Source organism: Antedon bifida, chromosome 6 (assembly GCF_963402885.1).
Source record: "Antedon bifida chromosome 6, ecAntBifi1.1, whole genome shotgun sequence".
NCBI classification, from domain to species: Eukaryota; Metazoa; Echinodermata; class Crinoidea; order Comatulida; family Antedonidae; genus Antedon; species Antedon bifida.
Genome location: NC_136231.1, coordinates 26,737,503 through 26,761,609, shown reverse-complemented (window position 1 = coordinate 26,761,609; position 24,107 = coordinate 26,737,503). Strand labels below are relative to the sequence as shown.

General features: G+C 32.3%; 1 protein-coding gene across 2 annotated transcripts in view; it reads left to right on the top strand.

Annotated features, from left to right (window-relative positions):
- The first annotated feature begins 2,220 nt into the window (after positions 1-2,220).
- Positions 2,221-24,107, top strand: part of LOC144845274 (cGMP-dependent protein kinase 1-like) — a 68,929-nt gene continuing 47,042 nt past the window's right edge. The window contains exon 1 of one of the 2 annotated variants that reach the window (XM_078702465.1): positions 2,221-2,664. In XM_078702465.1, coding sequence (XP_078558591.1) covers positions 2,393-2,664 — 272 coding nt within the window. In that variant the 5' untranslated portion in view covers positions 2,221-2,392. The remainder of the gene's footprint in view (positions 2,665-24,107) is intronic. The other variant, XM_078702469.1, reaches the window with a different exon arrangement.

Sequence of the window (24,107 nt, the reverse complement as noted above, 5' to 3'; positions counted from 1 at the left end):
AATACAATCATTTTTTCTCTGAATAATTTAGGAATGTGTTTTCGTGAATTGATAGTTGTGGGCTGAAGCAATGGGATCGGCTGTGGTTCGCCATTCAAGTCCTTCCCGGAACCATAAGGATTCGCCAAATACAGTCATTTGTGACAAAAAATCGGGTAAGTTGAGGAAAATTCAAGATTGAGTTGGATCGGAAATGTTCACCATGCACTTTGACCTGGGTCTGGATAGACGTGTAGCTTTACTATGTTCTTAGTTAAGTTCTAATGTTAAAGTATTTCGAAGAGACTCACACCAGTGGACTGTGCCTTACCTCTAACATGATTGCTTATATAAAACATTTATGTATTTTGAACTGTATTTTGATTTTTAATTTTTTGTAGTTAAGTTCTTCTGGGGCCCCAGACATTTCATGTTATGGTGACTCTGTTGCTTTTGGGGTTCCATGACATAATGTCGAATAATGAAATGGAATGCTAAGTGGGTAGTGTAGCATTAATTCAAATAAACAGCGGATACCGATATCAACTGTCAGAAACATGGGGCGTGGGTCTATGTATACTTCTAGCAAAAGTTAGAGCCGTACTGTGTGTGTAGTCAGTAGGCCTACAGTAGGCCTAGATATAATTTGTACCGTTGTATGCGGTTTAATGTAATAGCGCCCTCTACAGATATTACATTCATAAACTTTTGTTAAAGCCCGGTTTCCACTTCCACTTGTGATTGGTCTACTACTTGCAGTACGTCCTATGTAATGTCACAATATTCTGAAGTACCATGTCTGTCATCTAGGCTATGCTATCACAAAATCATCGAAATTGTATTCGCTATGTTATCACAGAATCATCGAAATCGTATTCGTGTTCACGAAAACTAGCAGAGATCAAAGTCACCTCATTCATGTTGGTCTATCTCCACACGTCACTGTCAATCATTCGGACCACATCTAATTCCCTACCAGTGTAGGCCTATAAAGACCGCGATTAAACTCATGAATATTAAAAGGCAGATTGAGACTCAGGGAATCAGTTTTAGATATAAGAGTCAGAGAGTCAGTACTTATTGATCTCATTTTCTACTTCAAATTTGAACCATAGATAAAATTGCTCGCCTCCTCCTCATATCATCAGACTATTTACAATACTTGAAACCGCCCTGTGCCATACTTAATAGCCGTTTTATCATTGATTAAACAATAACTACCTTTGACTCTATCACAGTATCACAGTGTAATAATAATAATTAATGAAAATAACTTGCCAATAGTGTTAGTGTTCTTATACTATAGGCCTACTGAAGTTATAGGCCTAATTTAAGTTTTTTCCCGGTAGACAAATTTAACGGCAATCATTGATACGAAAACTTAGCTAACGGCGGATCCAACCCGTTTATTATTAGGAGAGAAGAATGTTGTTGAAAAGATGTAACATCTAAGTCCACAGCGCTTTTGATCACTTGTTGCTGGAATTGGCGCTTTACAAATTCGTATATATTATTATTATTAGTAATAGTAGTAGTAATTTGAATGAGGTGATTTAGTACAGTATTTTATTTGATTGTGTTAGGCCTACTACGAGTAATTGGATATTCTAGGAAATAGAAACACGGACTGAATAGTGATTTATATTTTACAATATACGGGTCTATACGCCTCCGTCTAGGCCCCAAACATAGATGAATTAATTGTACTGCTGTGGTAAATGATGCAAAAACAGTAGGAAACTAGCTGCACGATATTGGACGCGCACGATTGTGCGTTTTGTATGGAAGAGATTATTAAGTTCAGTTTATTTAGGAGTGGAGGCAGATCATTTTAGGGGTTAACGGTGTTCATTACAGAGGGGCTGAATCATTATGATCTCTAATTAAGACACGCAATTCTAAAAAAACAATTTAGTCGTAAAGGAAAACGACGCAATCGCAAATTAATTAATTTGAACGTTACATCATTATCTGTGATGTGATGGCTATCATTATCATTATAGGCCTATCAACCAACCGGCTTTCAACAGCCGATGACCTTTCGAATTGAATGCTACTGCGGTATATATTTAGTATTTTGACTGACAAGAGTGCCAATCATAAATACTCATTTTTTTGTCGCACATGAGTTTGTAAACATTACTATATGCAGATTCATGCGGAAGAAGAAGTTAAGTAAACAAGAGCATGCTAACCAGTGGAGCGTGAAGCGATACGAAAGCGGTTAGTGTGAACTTAGTGGCCTTGCAGGGGGTACGCAGGCAGGCAGCAGCAGCAGAGAGCTTGTATTGCGGCGAGTCGCATCAAACAACATTCGAAGCGCCCAGCAGATCTGCGTCGCCCTGGCCAACTTTTGAATCGTTTTTATTTGGTTTCAGGAGCTGGTCTTGGACAGACAAAACAATTTAACAACATGGGTAGTTTATATGAATTAAAGAAAGAACTTCGGGAGAAAGATAGGCGTATAGAAGAACTGGAATACTTGGTTAAGGCGAAAGATGTGGAATTGGCCGAATTACGTACGACCGTAGATAAATTTCAATCTGTGCTTCCAACTATCGGTCGTCCAGGATCTACTGTTTATACTAAAAAAAGGGCCTTAGGTATTTCAGCAGAACCTCAATCACTACAATCCGTTCAAGAAGCGACACAAAAAGAATTCAAGAAGTATCCTAAATCAAAAAGGTAAGTCCGTTTATTTTACTACTGTAACTGTGTTTGAAAGTTGCTCCAAAAATGTCAAAAAGTGTCCGTTTTGTCGTTAATCCGTCGCAAAAGACAAATGCAATGTCACACAAGGAGACGAAACAAATCCAAAGATACGATCTTTTTACGAAAAATGTATACATACATTACTAGCCTACTTAATTAGAACAGAAAAATAATCATGTATCTGCTATAATATTAGTTGATTGATTTAATATTAAATATTACTGTGTGCTGAAAAAAGGACGGTCTAGTATTATATCACAACAGTATTTAAAAGTACAATAATTCAATACCGGGACAGGTGGGTGGTCCATTATTACCCACTATCTAATAGTTGGCTCTCTAAATCTATTGAACACAAAATACATTTTTAAAATAATAGATCATATATGATATTATTATGAGTGTACATTATGACTAAACATACCAGAAATACCAAATGTGCATTTAACCCTAAATATTGGACAATAGAACAAATTGTAAATAGTACAATGAAGAGTATCTGTTCTTTGTTTTGACCTTTGTACCCTGATCTGATCAGTTAAAAATACCTATTTTGAAGATGTGGTGGTCACTAGTGTCCATACTGTAATAAACAATCAACCTTTGACCTACACCAGAAGGCCTTCAACCTGTTGTTTGTCTTGATTGGAGATGAGTTTTGTTCATTTACCTCTAATGAGGACAATTAACATACTGAATGAAGTGGCTACTTTGAATATTTCAATAGATACCCAATTAGTGAAGAATCTTGTATGCAACACCATGGTATAGCACTTTTCTGTTTTGAATTTTGAGTGGCAGATCTGGCAATTTGAAATATGGAACGTAAATTAAATACATTTACACCCCCTCCCCCACCAAATCCACTACCACTATGTTCCTATTTTTGTTTTTATTGAGTATAAGAGATATTAATAGGTTAAGTTAATATTTTTCAAAACATTTCCTATATTTGGAATCAATCATATTTTTTTTCAATTGAATTCACCATGTAAACTGAATCAAGATGTTTCACTAAACAATAATGTCAGAAACACATTCAGCTAATAAAAAAAGTGTAATTTCACGTTTCAATTGATTTCTCCATTGGCATTTGAGAACATGAGGTTTATATTACTGTACATATTGTATAACGTCACACACTCTTTCTATAATATTTATTTTATTTCATTGAGTCATATATTTATTTTTATCTTATGGACCATGTCAAAATGTTTGTACTGCAGTTACTGCAGTAAACTACACATTGTTTGCTTTTTATCCTGTTGGCTACAAATACTGCAGTAAAAATGTAGTTACATCAGTAAACTGAATAATTTTGAAATGATTCCTTGCCATGTAAAGAGTTAATTCATTGAGTCATATATTTATTTTTATCATAATGGACCATGTCAAAATGTTTGTACTGCAGTTACTGCAGTAACATCAGTAATGTAGTTACATAAGTAAACTGTTCATAATGTTGAAATGATTCCTTGCCATGTAAAGAGGTTGACATTATATCAAGGTTATAGGGATTGTAAATATTTGTTGACTTGTGTGAGGAGAGACTTTTTATAAATTTCTGACAGTGATGCACACTCATGTTTAACTGACATTACTGTAGTGACTATAAGACATTAGTGTACACTACTCTGCCGTCCATGTCTGATAGATCATAGACTTCTTTGAGTTGATTACTGTATAGTTGCCTGAGCATGCATAACATATAGTTTACTCCTCCATTTAACTATTCTTGATTACTATCCCTACACTGTATCATTGGTAAAAGCTTGCCCATGGCGCAACACCTACAGTACACATCCAATAATTGTTATCTACAACATTTAATCAGCACATTGCAAAATTGTAATTATTTTCTTTTTTTTAATTTGTACTAGTGCTGGCTTTTCCCACAACACCTTATATAGAAATCTTCTTCTTGTTTTTCTGAATATGTACTAAAAACTTATTGTTTTGAATGTTTAAAGGTTTGTAAATACATTTTATTCTATTATAGCTAATAAATATATAATAGCTTTACAGTAACTGACCTTGAAATGATGTGACTGTCAATTCTTTTAAAAATTATGTCATAAATTCCAAAAGTGTGGTTTAACCATTGAGCATAATGCTAGGTAATGTATTTTTCAATCTGCAGGTTATTGTTGCAAACACCTTGCCAATAATGATTGCTGGCTTTCACATTTGATTCCTTTACAGATTAACAAATATAAAACAAATCCTACTTTACCTGCGAATCAGGAAAATGTTAATTGATGCCTAAAGCTGTATCTTACTGTACATACATACATAGTTATTTCATCGTGTTTGTGGTATAGAAACTTATGATGGTTATCTATAGGCTATTAACTGAAATAATAGACCAAACATAAATCGTGTATTGCAGAGATTTTATTTTTAAAACTATATTTTAAAATATTTAATACTGAACATGTTAATTCAAATCATTTTCAGAATATAAATTCATCAGAAGTAGCGGGAAAAACTATATAGGGGTCTGGTGTTGTTTCTACACAAAAAGGACCATTGTCATTTTAACCTTCGACATAATAGGGAGAGGGAGGAGGTGCCAAATTATCTGTGTTTTTTGTTGGACAGTTTACCACCACTTATTTTCAATATGATTATTATATTTTAAAAATTAATATTGTTTTGTTTTTTTTAAGTTTTTACATTCTATCACACTTTTTTCCTTTCTTTTTCTTTCTTTTTTTTTTATCTCATGTCCAATACAACAATCAGTAAATCAACTGTGTCGTATCTAGTCCGTCGTTGTGTGCTATACACAATATAAACAATATAAAATGTATTTGCCGATTTGGTGTATCAAGATGAAGCATACATCTACCTGTATATTTTTTATTTATACACCTTTTTTCAGGATTTAAAACTTGTAATATAGACGTTTACTACAGTAGATGCTATCTATGTAATATTATTAACTTTCTAAAAATACTTTTGTATACTCAATGCTTCGTTGAATTGAACTGCAATACAATTTTTTTAGTATTTCTATTGAAAGATCATAATGTATTTGCTATCAATTTCATAAACAAAGCATAATTTTCTAATTCTCGTTCGTTTTTTGGTGAGTGAATAAATAATTAAATCGTCCTAGAATTGTACAACCCAGAGATATTTAATATCTGTGTAATACTTTAAATAAAGTCAAATTAAATTGATTAAATCTGGATAGGCTACTTATAATATGTGCCGTGGACTTGTTTTGAGAGCTTACTGCCATGTTAGCTGACCGCGGCATGACGTGTAACAAGCACTGTGTTATTATCGTATCGTTTAAAGTGATGTAATTTCGTATTTCCAAACAACAATGGAATCAGTAATTGCAATAGAATAGGTAATTGACTATAAAACCAGCAGGTATTCATTCTTAGAAAGGTTTTAATCTTTAACTTGTCATTAGTCTTTAATTCTGATTTTAAATAAATTATGCAGATTGCTAATCGGTCAATAAGGAGAATGCGTTTTAGTAATCAAATAGAAATACAATTGTTGATCTAGATTATATCTGGCATGAACAAAACTAAAAAATTGTCATTACTCATTTTTGTATTGATTGTTTATTGAGAAATGTTTTGTAATAGACTCACTTGCGCAAGACAAAAATAGAAAAATATATAAACAGTATAAATATGGAATGTTGATCAATAAATATAAATTGATTTGACGGCACTTTTAAAAAGATTACAGGTGTTTCCATATCCATATATTGTAAATGTGAGATTGGCACAATACTTTGGAAATAGAATTGTTTATGTCGGTTTTACACTTTTCAAATTGTATTATTTGTTTCTATGGTGATGTCCCACTAGGACACAATGCAAAGATGTACATCAATGCAAGAAGACCAATAGCAGCAAGCTACAGATCACTAACCTGTCACTTGTGATCAGATTAAGCCTTCTTGCTTTGGGTGTCCTAATGGGATTGAGGTGAGGTGGACTTTTGGACTTCTGCCTATTCTCACTAAGTACTGTTTAATATTATACATCAATTGGTGACCAAAATAACACCACAGCCTCCTCCCCACACCCTTCTCACTTGTTTTGCCGTAGCTTACTGTAGGAAAGATACCGTGTAACTTACAGTAGGTTGCAGGTACTGTATTGAGGAAGTGGTTGAAACACATTGATATTGTACAGTAGCTATTTTAGTTCAGGCGTCTGAAATTAGAGGTAGAAGAAAAAGGCAGTTGCAATTTGATTATAGGGTATACTATATAATAGGATTTACTTATTTCAACAACATCTATTAAGGAGGGTGGTCCGACCATACAGCCAAAGCTGATCTGAGTGAGAGTTTGTGGTTGGAACTGGTGGGAATCATAGAGTACATTATTGTTGAATACTATAAAGCAATTGGAAACAAATTATAATGCAAGATAAATTGTTTGGAATCAATGATCCAAGGAAACAATGTATCTATTGTTAAAGCAAAGTTGAAAGACACCCAGTAAACAAGTACTTTACAACCCATAGTTCAAAGACACCGTAGTAGTAAACACAACTTCCAATCCTAGATCTCACTTTTTGTTCTACTACTAAGTAACTCTGTTCATTTACTTAACATTTTTTCGTAGTAGCCTGTTGGTCTGTAAAATAATAGCTTTCATTTGTATTAGACTAATGCAGTCATGCTTAAGTTATTTACAGAGAAATAGTTAAGATTTAAACCAGTACCATAGTCCAATGTCTACATTGTACATTTTGATTTTAAATTACTTTATGATTTTTATGATGCCAGAAATGAAGAAGAAAGTTTTCCACTGATAATACATTTTACAAAACTGGACAAAAATTACAGTAGTTTACCAGGCGTGGATTTAGATGGGGCCTAAACTGGCTTTAGGCCTCTCTCCCACTTTTTTTAACAGCCATGTCTTTTAAAAATAAAACAATGTTAGTTATGAAATAAATTGTTTTTTAACCTACATTTATGAAATAAATTCGCCCCTGTATTCCGTTTTTAAAATTTATTTTAGGCTAGTTTTAAATGATAATAATTGTATCACTGCTGATGATCACTAGAATTGCATTCATTCAGGTTTAAGAACAATTTAAACTAGTGACAAAAATGTAAATATATTGAAGTAGGCTGGATGAGAGTATTTAACTTGTAGACAAGGCAAAAGGAAAGCTAAGATTTATGTGATCTGCAATAAGAATATAAATTACAGTAATGTAGTCTATCTATCTGAATGTCTTGAGGGCTTTTAAGATGGATGCCTTTAATATTTATGCTTTTATTGTGTGTGTATTTGTCTGACTACAATATTATGTCAACTTTAACAAATGCAGAATTTTAACGAGTAGTTTATCGGTGAGGCACTGTACGAATGTTGTTAAAAATCAAATGTCTTTATAGTAAGTACTGTCATCTTTGCTTCACAGTGTCTTTAAGCAATAAAACTTAGTCATTTAGATTGCTCTTGCTTACGGCACTGAGTAAAGTCTATCACCATTTACCATTATCTTGTCAGCATTAGTATTTTTAAGATGATGTAACAGCAAAGTATAGAAATGGAATGTATTGATAAATTAAGTTATCCATTCTAAAAGTTAACAGTCAGGATATTGAATTTAAAAATATATTTATTAATAAGTCACTATTAATTTAAAGAAATACTGGAAGCAATTATTGTTTGTAAAGCTTTAACCTACATATGTCATTCCATGCTAAATGTGTTTTTTCCACTAGCATAGCAGTTAAACTATTAAACATAATTTTAACATACCACCTGTATATACTGACAATTGCTATAATGTAAGTAATTATTTAAATTTTATTATTTAAATCATTTGAAACAAATGTGGGAATGAATTGAATATATAGATATCTAGTACTATAAATGAAATTATACTTTTGCAAAATATGTAATACTGGTTTATTATACAATAGTGTATTGGATTAGCAGGGTACTGTGACCTTGCAACCCCAAATCCATCAAGTTAAACATTGTCAAAAGGTCGCTAAGGTCAACTGCAGATATAGGGGTAAAGGTTAAGAGTGACAGGTACTTATATATTTGGCAGATAGGAGGAAGGAGAGATATAATAAAAGATGCTAAATTGTAGGTGAATATTAGAGTGCGTTTATACAACACACTATTACATGCATATTCAACACACCTACGAGAAGATACTTGGTTGCTGTTACTGTTGCCGTGTTAGAAGCGTCCCAGGGTATTGTTTTTTCTTTTGTTTTATTCGGTACAATCAAAATACCAAGGATTACCCATAAAGCTAAAAAAGCATATTTCCAATGGGGTCCTTATAACAAAAACTTTAAAAAAAAAAAATTCACAAAAATATAACAAAAGTTCACAATACTATCAGTCTAGCTATGTACATTACTACATTACATGTACAGTACATGTACAATACATGTACATACATTACATTACGATAAAGCTTGATAGCACGTTTATACTCATTAAGTGGTTTTTGTACCTTTAATGTTTGATGAAAGATTATTCCAATCTTTAATAGTATTATAATAAAATGTTTTCGAAGCTCACCCTTTGATATATTAGGAAATACAATATTTTCATTTAATTTCCACGTACAGTATGTTTAGAAATTTTTGTAAAATTGTCTGCTAAAAAAGTGGAATCTACATCATGGTATATCTTAATAGTGGACAAGTCTTAGAAATTTAACTCTGTTGTTTATATTCAGTTAACTACTGTATGGTAGTATTATTAAATGTATAATGTTTTTTAATGTTTTTGGGGATTGACCTCGGCCCCTACAACATGCTAAAAATGAACATTTGTTCAAATTTAGGGTGTTGTATAAACACAGCCTTAGTTGGGGGTTGAAAAGTAAGTTTGAAAATCAATGGAAAGTGGAAATTACCAGAGTATGTAATTATAAGGATACATTAATTGAGATTGTTGAAGCACAGGTGGTACTTATTAGATCATAATGATTCGTATTAGATATTATATTAAACTGTGATAGGAGGAAATGAATATAGGTAAAGGTTGATAGTCTCATGTGAAAAAATATGATTAATGTGAATATAGATTGAGATGCAACTGGGAAATAAGTTAGTAATTAAAGTCGTAGTACAGACAATGATTAGTGAGATTTGTACATACAAGAAGAGTAGAATAGGAAAGACGTTGAATGTTTGACCTGTGTAAAAGCATGATTGCAACCAATTCATTGATGCGTTCAAATCTGCAATACTTAAACCAGTCTGGTTGTTGCTTATCTTCTATTCCTAAATCCCATTATTATTACTCACTATAATGTATGTCAAAAGTAATAAATTAAAAGATGTGACGTTTTTCTGATGCTGTTTACTGCTTCTTCAACCTTGTCATATTTCTGTCACAAGAACAGGTAATGACCAAGAAAAAAAGAACTGTTGTTATCATCAGCTTTTACAATCATTCTAACTGATTTGGTTTGGGACTTATTTTGGCACTATTTCTAATGACAAACACAAAATAACTGATTACTCCTAAGTACCCTTACCTATAGACGTGTCAATGTTATTACTAACGATAATTAGACGCATAAACTTGTTATTCTACTGGGGAATCTACATTATGTTTAATCAGTAGCTAGGCCTATGTCTATATATCTATACAATCTATCTAATTTATTAATTATAAATACAAAGGCAAATTACTGAAATGACAATGTTGGGGATACCAGTGGCTGGATCTCAATCGAGAAATAAATTAAAATAAGCAAAAAGCTAAATCAAAACGATAAAGTAAAACAGCCAGAAAAATTGCTATCAATTATATATCTATTTAATTTTGAACTGTGAAAATCAGATAATTTGTCACTGTACTTGGTAATGTAATCGTCTAACTACTTATTTGTGTCCATAAAATAGAAAAAAAGGATTAAAATATAAATCAGCAACGAATTGATATTGAGTGGGCATAATGAATAGCTTCATGAAGATGATGATGTGAGGGTTGAAGGATGTACAATAACAAGAAGATTTAAGTAGCTTTTGTATTATGTAATTGAGGAATACTCAAGGTAATGAGCAAAATAAATACTGTAATGTTTGGAAGTACAGTATTATACAAATACAGTATAGGTTATGTATAGTTGGGTAACAATTTAACAATAGATGTACTGTACACAGTATCATTTGATTCACTACTGTCCTTATCTTGTAGGATCTCAACAATTACCTGGAAAATGATTGTTTTGCAATGATTTCTCCGAAAGGAGTGAGAGAGGCTGTTATCTGTAATGCTAATGTCATTAGATTTAGTTTCTAATTTAATCTTACAAGAAAACTAAGCAAACACATCCATTTCTGTTGATGATTGAGTATAAATGGCCTGTAAATATTAGATTTGAAATGGAATGTTAAAAGACTTTACCTTCTTTACCAAACTTAAAAGGATAATTCAAAATTAAAGCAATTTGTGTGCTATCTGTAGCTACAGTATTACAGCACTGTGGGCTACAGTATAAATGACCAAAAATATTTCAACTGTCATGTCATGCTTTTTTATGTTTCGTTCCCCTGTTCCGGAATAAAAATCATTAGTTTTTAAAACATTCTCAAAGTTATATTGGATTAAAAAAATGTTCGAAAAGACCCTGTGCAAGTTCTTGTAACCATATTGGTAAATTTTTATGAGGCTATCATGTTTGTGTAATGACTATTTGACAGTGTCAAGATTTCGATGAATGTCCCACTTTCAAATTTGATACGCCCCAGTTTTGAGCATTTATTAGAAAGTTGGAATGTCTGTTCTTGTCCACATGCTTCATATCTTTTCACATAATTTTCTACACCATAAAAAAAAACAGAATTTTAACTACAATCTTCTGAGTAAACTTATAATTATTAACAAACTACCTGAGAATATTAAAACAATGATAGATGAATCGTGAACTCTGGACCAGCATACAGTATTATTGTCACAGTTGATAAATGGTACTTGGAAAAAGTAAAATAAATTTTTATGGTTAAATAATATTTTATGAAAAGACAGTGCAATTTATGGATATTTTGAAAACTTTTCTAGACATGGTTTGTTTAAAAATGTCTTGATCCGCCCCATTCAACTTAATAGAATCATACAGTACAAGTATTATTATAAACAAGGCCATATACATGGCTGCAGTCGCGTGCTCAAGTTAGTGTTTACCGACCGACCGACCGACATAGTGAGCTGTAGAGTTGCATTGCACGCGACTAAAAATGCTGTGTGTGGGAGCCGTTGGCTACAGCGATCATCTTCTTGGACGATACTAGTGCAAAATAAGTATGCATATTAATATTATAAGACCATCATATACATTGATAATGTTGTGTCACATAAATCCAGGTTGCTCATCACTATTCTCTTAATAACAGAATTTAAATTTGCTGTGTACTTTGTGCACTGTCAGCAGCCATCTGCTGCGCCCACATAACTGTCAAATTCAAGTGGTTTTCTCAATAATTTCATAATTAATTTTGGATCTATAACTTTATGTGTATGATTTGTATCAGATATCTCGTGTGGAAAATCATACCTAGTGAATATATGATATGAATTTTGTGATTTGATTATCATAATGAAGGTTTTAATGATGAAGAATATGATATTAATGATTTATAGCAAATGATGATGCTATATAATTTAATTTGGCCTATGCATTTTCATGTTATACATTCAAAAGCAAAAAAGGAGCCCAATAAAGACAATTTATAAATAACTAAATAATTAAATAATAATTAAATAATAAATAAATAATTAAATTTGAGCTAAGTATTAAAAGTTGAAAAATGAACAAAGCAGAATCCCAACAAAATTTTACCTTGTTTCAGAATGCATAAACGTATTTTCAAAATGAAAATTTAAATAAGCGACAAGTATATTTGAAATTAAAGCATTTCACTTATAAACAGTGAAAGTCTGCATATTTTAAGCATAGTTTAATAAACTAATTCTTGTTTGACTTAAATTTAAATATTGATTTTAGATAGTAGAATGTTTTAGCTATATCTGAAATGGTGACTGCTTACATAGTACTTTGATGACGTTTAACGAACAGAAAACAATGGTATTAAGTAGCTTCTAATTCCACCAGTGTACAGTGCTCAATATCCAATCATAATTTGTCTAGGATTTAAATGAATTAAATTTTTGAAAAGGTAAAATTCGGTTGTGATTTATTTCAGAGGTTTTACAACATTATGTTGGGCGCTTTATAAATCCAGAATATCATTATTGTTTTTATTATTTTAAAATTATTTATGTACAGAGTACTATGACATCATTTAACTGAGAATTATTTACGTACTGTATAGTGTTGCCTTTTTTTGTAGTACAGTAGGTAGTTCCCAATTGTCATCTTACTTATAGAGATATGTAGGCTAACTACGATAGTATTAAAATTATAACTCTCTCCACCCGGAACCCGGTTAGATCAAGACACAACTTTGCGTTGATTACTAGGTGCAGTATGGGAGTATGTTTCCAAATGTGTTTGATCCAAAAAAAAGGACTGGGGCAATAATGTTCAGCGTTTAGAGGTTTCAGAACATTAGGCGCTATATAAATCCAGGATATTATTATTATTATAACAGTTTTTGTCTTTTTTGGTACAGTAGTTCCCAGTCATTGTCTTTTATAGATATGTACAGAAGGTATTGAAATCTGTCAATTCATTTTCCGAATAAAAGAAACCAACAATATAACCATCTTGACGTATACAAATATTACTAATTAGGCTGTGTGATGTCCAACAGCCTAAGCCAGGCACTTTCTAATAGCATCTAGAGCAACCATTAACTTGCACATTATGGGCTCTGTTAATTAGCTTACTACTCATATGTTATCAGATTCATAATTAATTACTGTACTATCACCCTTCAATGACCACTCGCTGATCCATTCAATGTTTTGTTTCATATGGTCAGCCTTACGGACAAATTAAACGTTTTCATGCTCTAGGGCTTTTTAAGGTCTATAGCTCTGTCTACACTATAAAATTTAATATGACAAAAAATGTAATGTGCCCATATATGGACATGATGATGTCATATCACTACCATATTTGGGAATATCACTACCATATTTGGGCACATCACACTTTTTTTGTCAAACTAATTTGATAGTGTAGACAGTGCTTATGATGATGTTACATGGATAATGGGTGGATAATTTCTCCTCTATTTTTCTCCATGCCTTTATCATTTATATGTTGTAAACAGGAGAAAATCCAGCTGGTTAATGGACATGAACTGTCCCTGTTTAACAGCTAAAAGGAAGTAATGAACTACTCTATAGATACATATTTTCCGACTACAGAATATTAATATTATTTTATATACTACTGAATATTTTATGTTTATATTTGTGTTATGTTTTTTCGAGGGCTCTAATAATCAGTTCCTTCACTGTAACTGTATAGGCCACCAACCCTCATTAAAGATGGTAATAAATAAATAAATGTTAGCACTTGCTCCTTTTTAAACAATCCTGGATCCGCCTCTTGCTTGGTGAAATTTTTCTCCAGTTTGAAACAATATTTGTTTTTTTTTTATAGTTTTCCATTCATATCCCATGGTAGCAAGTGACAATTCTATAATTTATTAGTGTGAAATTCTTAAAGTGTTTGTAGGACTTTGTGTTTACAGCTATCCTTCCCACTAAATTCACTGCATTGAATGACCTGGTCACATAAATTTAATAACTATATGGATTGACGACAGTACTAATATTATAGTCTTTCATAAATTTTGCTATTTCTACTGTGCTTTCTCAGCAAACCATTTTTCAAAGTCGAAATGAATAATAAAATGAAAAATAAGGTGTTACAATGAGTTTGGTAGCAGCCTCCTAGGTTTCTATTTTTTCTTTTTTCATACGCATCCAACAGTGAGCACAAATTCGCCAATTACAGGATGGATAAACTATTTTATAATTTATAGTGCTTATAAACTAAGTCTCATTTGAGGCTAAGGGAGTGGAATTGAAAGAGTCATGAGTTACAACCCTGGCACTAGTTCAGGATTGAACCATGGACCTTGGGATTGGAAGGCAAGCACGTTAACCACCAAGCTACAGCTCCACTACTACTTGCATGGCACCTGAGCTTTCAATTATTAAGCTGTAAGTGCATTTCAACAGTATTCAATATATATGGATATATAATTTGTCCTTAAGGCTGAAGATGAATCTAATGCTTTAGAAGATAAACTTTTATAGACCAATAAACAAGTGTACTGTAAATCAAACGATTCAAAGAAAATGAACAACCACTATCTTCTGACATTAAATGAGCTGTAATAAAAGAGTTTATCAAATTTCCAGAGAGAAATGTGGTGAGGGATATGGTCACAATGTTAATGTGGGGGAATAACCTGCAACTCGCAGCCTACTGGACTAAGTTGCACATGTATACAACAACTGTCTTCTCCACAAAAGGTCATTCTGTTTCGTACCACTGCCACCGAACGGCGCTCATTCGCCTGTCATGTCATCACCCACAGAAGCCGAGATGGACCAGTACACCGGGTAACCCCCTACTCTTTCGAAAGATTCATATGGTTCTTTACCCAGTGGAGGTTGGGGATGATAACCTCTTCTCATATAATGATATAATCAGCAACTAATTCTCCCTGAATCTAGATTTTATTGTAGAAGTCGTACTGTAAAGAAGTAAATTCTACACTACATGACATGTGGAAACAATATCAGATGTAACATTTCTAAAACCATGTCACATTATGCATACTTGCTATGTATGAATTTGTATCAAAACTGAATGTTGAATGTTAAGGTTTTGAGATAGATTTTTTTTTTTCAAAATTATCTGGCCATATATTATTTGTTACCAACCGACGTGCTATGAAACACATCAGTGTGAAACCACATTAACATATTAACTGTAACATAATGATTCACCAGTGTACAGTTGGGTAGCTGTTTAAGCTTCTTTTTTAATGTAATTGTAGACCTACTACAAATCACATAACATGCATTAGCACAATTTTTGGCGATAAAAGTCTGTAGTGATACTTTTCATATTGCTCATTCTCCATTCTGTACAACTCCAATTTCAAAATTTAATAATAAAGATTATAGAAAAACCTTAGACCTGAGGGAAAATATGTTTTACTAGGAACAAACTGCCTTACCCTATTAGAAATGAAATTCTTATTAGTGTCTTGTGTATTTAGTGTTTTTAGAGTTGTTTGTATTGTTCTCTGTTTTTAACCTTTTCAATTTACACGGTCTCAGAGGCGCTATAAGCAGGTCAACAGATTCTGCCCATTAAAGGTTTAAGAGCTTTTCTCCATCAATGAAACTATTGTTGTTGAAATACTGATTTTATTCTGATAGCAAATTATACAATGAATACAAATTTATTAGATCAACTATATGGGATCAAATCCAATATTCTCCAAAACAGATTCTCTATGCTCTGGGAAACACAGTTATATACTTATTATACTTATTATACTACGAGTTATTTACTACAGAAATTACGGATGGAACAGAGATACTACAGAAATACATAAAATCATGATTTGGCCTAAAGTTATGGGACAAATCAACAACTTACGAAAAGCCATGCTTCCCAGTTTTCCACAACCGTACAACAAACATTGAGTGTAAAACCATATTGTTCTGGTCTTTTTTGTCATGATGCACCAAGCAACTACACAACTGTCATGTCTGGAAGTTGCTCTATGCACACAGAATGAAGTGAATGAATTGAAGTGTAAAAAAATAATAAAATTGTCTATTTACTAGGCCATTTGAATGCTGTATGTTGGTCAACTTATCAACTGTAGGAATAATGGGATGTAGAAAATCTAATTTGAAATCTATGATGGTGATCAGCTTGGCATAAACAAAATTGATTAATTGAAAAATGAAATAGCATTACTTCATTGACAGTCTAAAGTTCTGTCTACACTGCCCAAATATGTAAGTGATATTCCCAAATATGGTAGTGATATGCCCAAATATGGTAGTGATATGCCCAAATATGGTAGTGATATGCCCAAATACGAATTACGGTAGTGAATATGCTCATATATGGTAGTGATATGTCCATATATGTTAGTGATATGCCAAAATAATGTAGAGATATGACATCATCATCCATTTGTCACATAAAGTTTGATAGTGTAGACAGAGCTTTAGGGTCATTTTCAGTGTCTTTATTTACAACTATACACTTTATTTCCCACCATAATGAATACTCGTCTCCCCTTGCCGATCTTTCTTTTGTAATCTTGCGACAATGACATTACAGTTGAATTGTGTAGTGACTAATAGCAATAACAAATTTACACCCAATGAGCATTGTGAACAGCCTAGGTGTTAATGCATTTTACTGGCAATCAAATGCACAGATAAACAAAGTAGTAACGATAATCTTTAGGGAATTATATACAAGATATTAATATTGATAGATGTTTCTTTTTAGACGACACATTTATTATGATGCATATTATTTTATGCAAAAATTTAAATACATGACGTCAGACAAACTAAATTGAAAATGAGTGTTTAAAAAACAGATGTTTCAACTATTGATTCTAACAATTTTATTTTTTTTGCTTGATGAAGAGTAGACACTGTATAGTTTTTACGATTTTATAATTAGTTATTATTGGATTAAGTTGCATTTATGTACTATAAATCAAAAACGTTTGCCTGATCAAGCAGTGAGTACACGTCAAAAACTGTTGTACATGAGTTAGCATAAATTAGGAAAAACATATGAGCAAAGTGTCTGTACTTGTTGTAATCGGGTTGGTTTTACGGTTTCACATTTTATTATGTACGGTGTAAGCAAGTGTTGTACGTACCTCTAAATGCGTGTACTTACCTTTAATGCTTTTGACGGCCGACACGCGGTAGTTAAACACTTTTATCAATCCTCGGATCTGATTTTACTACTTTTAAAATGTAATTTCTGAGTCATCTCACATGAGATTGTGTACTGGTACAGACTAATGACTTTACTACGTAATTAACACGGTTTTGATGCCTCAATAATCCTAAAGCTCTATCTACACTTTCAAACTTTATATGACAAAAATATGGACATATCATATATATGTCATATCACTACTGTATTTTGGTATTATCACTATCATATTTGGGCACATCACACTTTTTTTGTCAAACTGGTTTGATAGTGTAGACAGAGCTTTAGGTGTGAATTCATAATATGCATACAAAAAATTATTTTATATAAACTATTTTAAAACTAAGTTTTAAAATAAAAAATAAATTCATAATTATTTTGTTTTTTTACATACAATACAGTAGAGTTGTTACATAAGCTAGAAATGTACATTAATGTATTTATTAATGTAGTCCTTTACATTTTCTATTCCTCCTCCATGATTGTAGGCTTACAGTTTACAGAGCTTATGCCTACTGTATGTTCTTTGAAAAGAGGTTTCTGTGATGTATATTCGTGGATGGCTTGGGGCCTAAGAACAGGTCAAAATAAAGTCTTCAGGTTGTAATAATTTGGCAAGTCTAGACGACTGCCAAAATAGATCAATTATAGCTGATTATGTGTGTATTGGAATGTATGTTATTTTTCATGCCGTTTTTCAGTATTCTACACTGTAACTTGTATGTACTGTAATAACCTGCCTACAAGTCATTTGAATTATAAATCCAAATATTTTTTTAAAAAGTCTTATTTTGATAATTTTAACTTTCCAATTTCAAATTTCTAGATATATTTATATAAAGTGAATCTGTAACATTTTTAACAGTAATAAAGTATGATTTGGGATAATTTTACTTTTCTAATGAATACTGCAACTACTGTACCGATAATGCTAAGATAACAAGTACGAAATCAGTAATATCGTTGCATTAGATTTTGTCAGCAGAGAGCAGTATGTTATTACCTTGTCTGTGTTTTATGTGCGACATTCATGTATTTGTCTAACATGCTAACTGTGATGTTTTTAGATTAGGCATATATTCAGATTACATTACGGAGGCCATCATTTGATTTATTGAGTAAGTCATACATGGAGGATATAATAAGAAAAAACTTAAAACATTCATATAGCATTTTTTTTGGTTATACGCACTTGGTGGATAACCCTTGTGATTGTCAATGAACATCTTTTTTTTCTCTTTAAGTTTCACTATTCTTCTTTCTTTCTGCCATTTTTGTTAGGAACATTTCTCCAAAACTTGAAAACATTTTTTAACTTTACATGATCATTTTACATTTTGCTTGTTGAATTTAAATTTCTCGGTCACTTATATCATAGGCTCTAAAATGTAGGTAAGATTTTATGCCTGGTCAGTTTTTCAACCAAATCACTTTTTAACTTTTTTTCCCAACCCCCATTTTGAATTGCTTTTCAAAATTGATATTGGAAAAACAGCATAAACCTAACACTGAGTGTAATATTGGATCAACAGTCCTATTTTGTAAAGCTTTTGAAGCCCAAGTGTGGCTATAGTATTGCACTGTATTGTAGCAGACAATTACAATACTATACAAATGTATATAAAGTAGATGTATTCATTGAAAAACTTCATGTGAACTCATCAAGTGGCAGACCAATGAATAAATCAAATAAAGAAATCAAATAAAAATACTTAAAAGTACAGTAAACTCTAAAGCTCAGATTTACAATATTGACAAATGAGGTTATATACATAATCCTAAAAACAAATGTTTTTAAATTTTAATAATAATAATTTAATATATTTAATGTAATTAAATTCAGAAAGGCATCAAGCGTTTAATATATTAAATACAATTAAATTCTGAAAGGCATCGAACGTTTAAAAAACATTTAATATATTTAATATAATTAAATTCAGAAAGGTGTCAAACGTTTTACAATTTTTAGAATAATTTGCGAGATTTCTAATAGTAATCTGGTAAAGATGAAGTCGTCGATAAAATTATTTTAAAAATGTTCAATTAAAAAATCCATGTCATTTTGAAACATCCCAAAACCATGTTTCATGCTATTTCTAAAAAAATTCATGAAACCTGTTTCTGAGTTTCCCGCCACCACCACTTCATCAATTCCATTTTTTTGGACTGGCAAGTCAAGTTGTTTTTCATTAATAAACCAAGTCTTCATAGATGTATTCTCTTAATATGTGCTCTCTTGAAGAGAATCATGAATATGGATTGCGATACTATAGAGCGGTTTCAATTTACAAGCAAAAGAATTGTTAATGCACAGTGGTCATCAATCACGTAACGTATTTTTCGTTCGTTAGTACGTGTAGTGTCAGCAGATCGGAAATCCCTCGTGTGATGATGGGTAATTGTTAGGCTATTTGAATCCAACATCTAAAGGGTGTTTTATCTGTATAGCTGTCAGGATTGCACTGTATATTGTAGGAGAATGCTAATGAAATGAGCAGCAATTTATATGCTGATACTTGCCTTCAATGCAATGATGACTAGAGTATCGTAAGGACGGACTGAACATTATCGGTGTCACTTTGTTCGAGTTTCTGACTAATGATTTGAATTTCAAATCCAATTTATCAAACAAATTAGATATAAAAATAGACGTTTTTAAATTAATTGAAAGAGAAACGACAAAAAGTCTAAAACATATTCATATCAGAATAGTGATCAGTTTTTATAATCACACTAATTGCAATATCAATCATTTAATATGACTATGCCGACAGAATAGTAAATCATTTGTTTGGGAAGCCCTCCTCTCCCCGTCTCTCCCTCCCCGCCTCTCCCTCCCCGTCTCTCCTTTCCCCGTCTCTCCTTTCCCTGTCTCTGCCTCCCCGTCTCTCCCTCTCCCCGTCTCTCCCTCCGTCTCTCCCTCTCCCCGTCTCTCCCTCTCCCCGTCTCTCCCTCCCCATCGTTCGAGCAAGTTTTGAATTAGTCATGGTATGGCTACCTTTAGTAATCATCTTAATTTTTTTCACTTGTTGAAGTTAATTGGGACTCATCAATCAATAATCAAACCATGGCTTCTCCGATGTTTATACAATTTCTAAGACGAATTTCAACATTGCTGGTGATTTAAAAGATTAACAAAGGAAGTACAGACGTCTTATCTACAACCAATTACAAGTTGCATTTCATACATGATTCTTGCGTATGTTTGGAGATTTGGATTCTTTGCATTTTATACTTGTTGTACTAATGTCCCCATATGGACATACAAACCGATCGTGAAAGTTGAAAATGTCTTTCACAACTAACACGGTTATACAGCAGTTATGCTTGATAAGACAACAGCTGAGTGTATTTCAACCGATACCGTCATCTTAAACCGCAATACTTATATAATTTCTACTTTTTAAGTTATGAAAATGTAAATGACATATGTTTAGTTTGTGGCAGGCAGGCCTACATACTACGTGTACTGTGGATGGTATATTCAATAATACTTTTATAATCAGGAACCAATGTCTACCTATTTGAATGTTATTGTAGTCAAAAACAAATGACAACTGATTTGATCTGCTTGTGAAAGATGACATACAGTAGTAGCATTGTTACTATTATGTAAAGCCATACAAATTGTAAACTCTGTGACTAGTACACATTGTTCAATTTCACTGTACTTTCCATTTGTGTTTTTTTTTTAAATAAAAAGTTAAACCAACAGAGAAGATAGTAGAATGCTTCCTGTATGGGCATCCCCATTTAGCACCTTTATTGACACCACTATTCAGGGAGACCCCTGTAAAGGAGACACCTCTATTCAAAGGACACCCCTGTTGGAAGACCTCCTATTCAGTGACTCCCCCCCCCCCCCCCCCCACCCCCAATTCAGAGGACACCGCTGTTAATAGGACACTCCTATTCAGCGGACACCGCTTATTCAGGGGAGACTCCCATTGGAGTGACTTTGATGGTTTGATGATCTACTTAATAAGATCCACCCATAACCTCCTCCCACTTTTTTTTTCTTTGAACCTTTCAAAGCAGGAAAAAATGGTTGATATCTATTTAACCCATGGTATATAATAGAAGTATTCAACCTATTTGGCATATACCAGTCCAGGAATTTGCCACAAACCAGCACAGCTTCAAAGTGTATCCATGGAGTAAAGTTACTCCATGGTGTATCCCATGTTCTGGTGTGAGGAGGGTGAATATGGACTTCTCTACATCTGAGCTAGTCAGTGTAAAATTCGGTATCAAAGGCTTGGGTAGTTGCAAGGTCTATTATTACCTTGTATTTAAACTGATACACTGTATTTACTATGCTACTATGCAAACTTCGTAGTCTGAATGCTAGAGTGGTTTAAATTAGAGAATAAACAGTACAAGTAAAGCTGCACTGTTCCTCTTTGTTCAACTGTAGAGACATTTAACCTCTGATCTGCATTATAGGTTATATGATACCTTTTAAAGAAACACTGTGTTTAAATTTCTGCCAGTTAATTTATACAGGTTATGTTGTTGGACTTAATTACAGCATGGCGATTGTTAATTCACTAACTCCCTGTAATCAACTCTTTTGTTACCATCATTAATTGGCATCGAGTTGTCTAGCTGTTTGGTGATAAACGTTTACTAAAGATGAATCTTTGTCGGCCTACAAGAACATATTATTGTCTTCAGTAATTAAAATTGCTAAAAAAAAGTTTCTATAATAAAAACAAGATAATTGAAACCAAAATGAATTCTGTACCTGTGTATCGATGAACTACCCCAAGAAGAGATAAGATTCCAGTTAATAATTTACTGTACGCCAAATTAATATAAAGAAAAAGTAATGTACTTTCTATATACTGAGTACAAAAACATAATTATGAATAGTGAATTGAGATAATAACATTTTAATTTGGGTTTTAAATATTATTATTATTTACATTTATTTACCCAGGGTAGCCCAAACAGTTAAAATTTCCATTGTGGCCCTGCATTTTACTTTATTTTTTTATTTTTTTTCATTATGGTATACGTACAAAAGCAATATCACACAGTTAATAATGTTTGTAATTACAATAAAAAAATGGACAAAAAAAAAAAAATCTATAAAAAATACAACAATAAATTTGTATACAATTTGAGGGCAATGTAGCTCCTCTCATTTTGAACACAGTAAGGTCTTAATTATGTGACCAATAACATCATTAACACACTTTACAAAATGTTGACATTGTCAAAGTTTTAGTTGAAGTTTGTTTTTATAATTAAGAATTGCCAATTTGCTGAAACTAACTGTACAGGATGTGCTAATGCAGTTTTATGAATATAGGCTGAATTCCATCAATATGTTAACATGCATATGTTAGTTTGTGTTTTTATCTCAGACACTTTGTAATGAGTTTGTTTGTAGTTTGTGCATCAATAAGTTTGTGTTTTTATCTCAGACAATTTTTAATTAATGTAGTTTGTGAATACCATCCTCCTACTACAGATTAGAACAACTTAAGTAGCAATTGAAATGCCTACCATTTCATCTATATAATATATAGGCCCTGCTTTTGATTTACATATCAAACTGTCTCTAGTCTAGCTAATTTATTTTTGGATTGCAATATTTGTTTGATTCAAGTTACAAATATTGAGCTATATTTGATTTCAGTTCATAAAACTGCTAACCTTTAAGGAATCGGATAGAGTTTAATAATAAGTTGAAAATCTTACAGTATAAAAGTTCTTTGTTGAAAACATTTGTAAAGCTCTGTCTACACTATCAAACTAGTTTGACAAAAAAAGTGTGATGTGCCCAAATATGGTAGTGATATGACATCATCATGTCCATATAAGGCACAACACATTTTTTTGTCACATAAAGTTTGATAGTGTAGACAGAGCTTTACATTGCGTAGAATTAGACCTAATACTTATCAGGCTGTGGGTGCTCTTTAGCATATTATTGTATCATCATAAAGTCTGTCTTCCGGCTTTGTATATTTAAATCACATTAATTTCTTTATTACCTTATTTGTATTCCCATTAGGGTTTATAATAGGTTTCTTTACTATAGTATACATTACAATACCAACAAAGCACTAAAAAATGTTACACTTGATTAAATCTGTAACGGATGAAAAATGTTGAAATTAGAATGCAAAATATACTGTAGGACATTTTTGAACACTTGAACACATTGTCCCTCTCCCATCCCATTCTTCTGCTTCCTCTTTTCTTCCCCTCTCTCTCCACTTCCTTCCTCTCTCCCTCCACTTCCTTTCCCTTCTTCCATTCCTCTCTCCCTCCTCTTCCTCTCCTAATTTAAAATCCTGGATCCACCATGGATGCAGCAATGATATGTATACTATTTCATAACTAGCATGCCTAGATAGATCAATGATAATAATATACATTAACCTCGAAAAGCATTATATGACTTGAAAACAAACCAAGTCAACACAACAGTTCTTTTGAATTGTACATAAAAAAGGGATGAATTTGAATATTGACTACTGTATAATGATATAATTCACTTGAATTCAATAT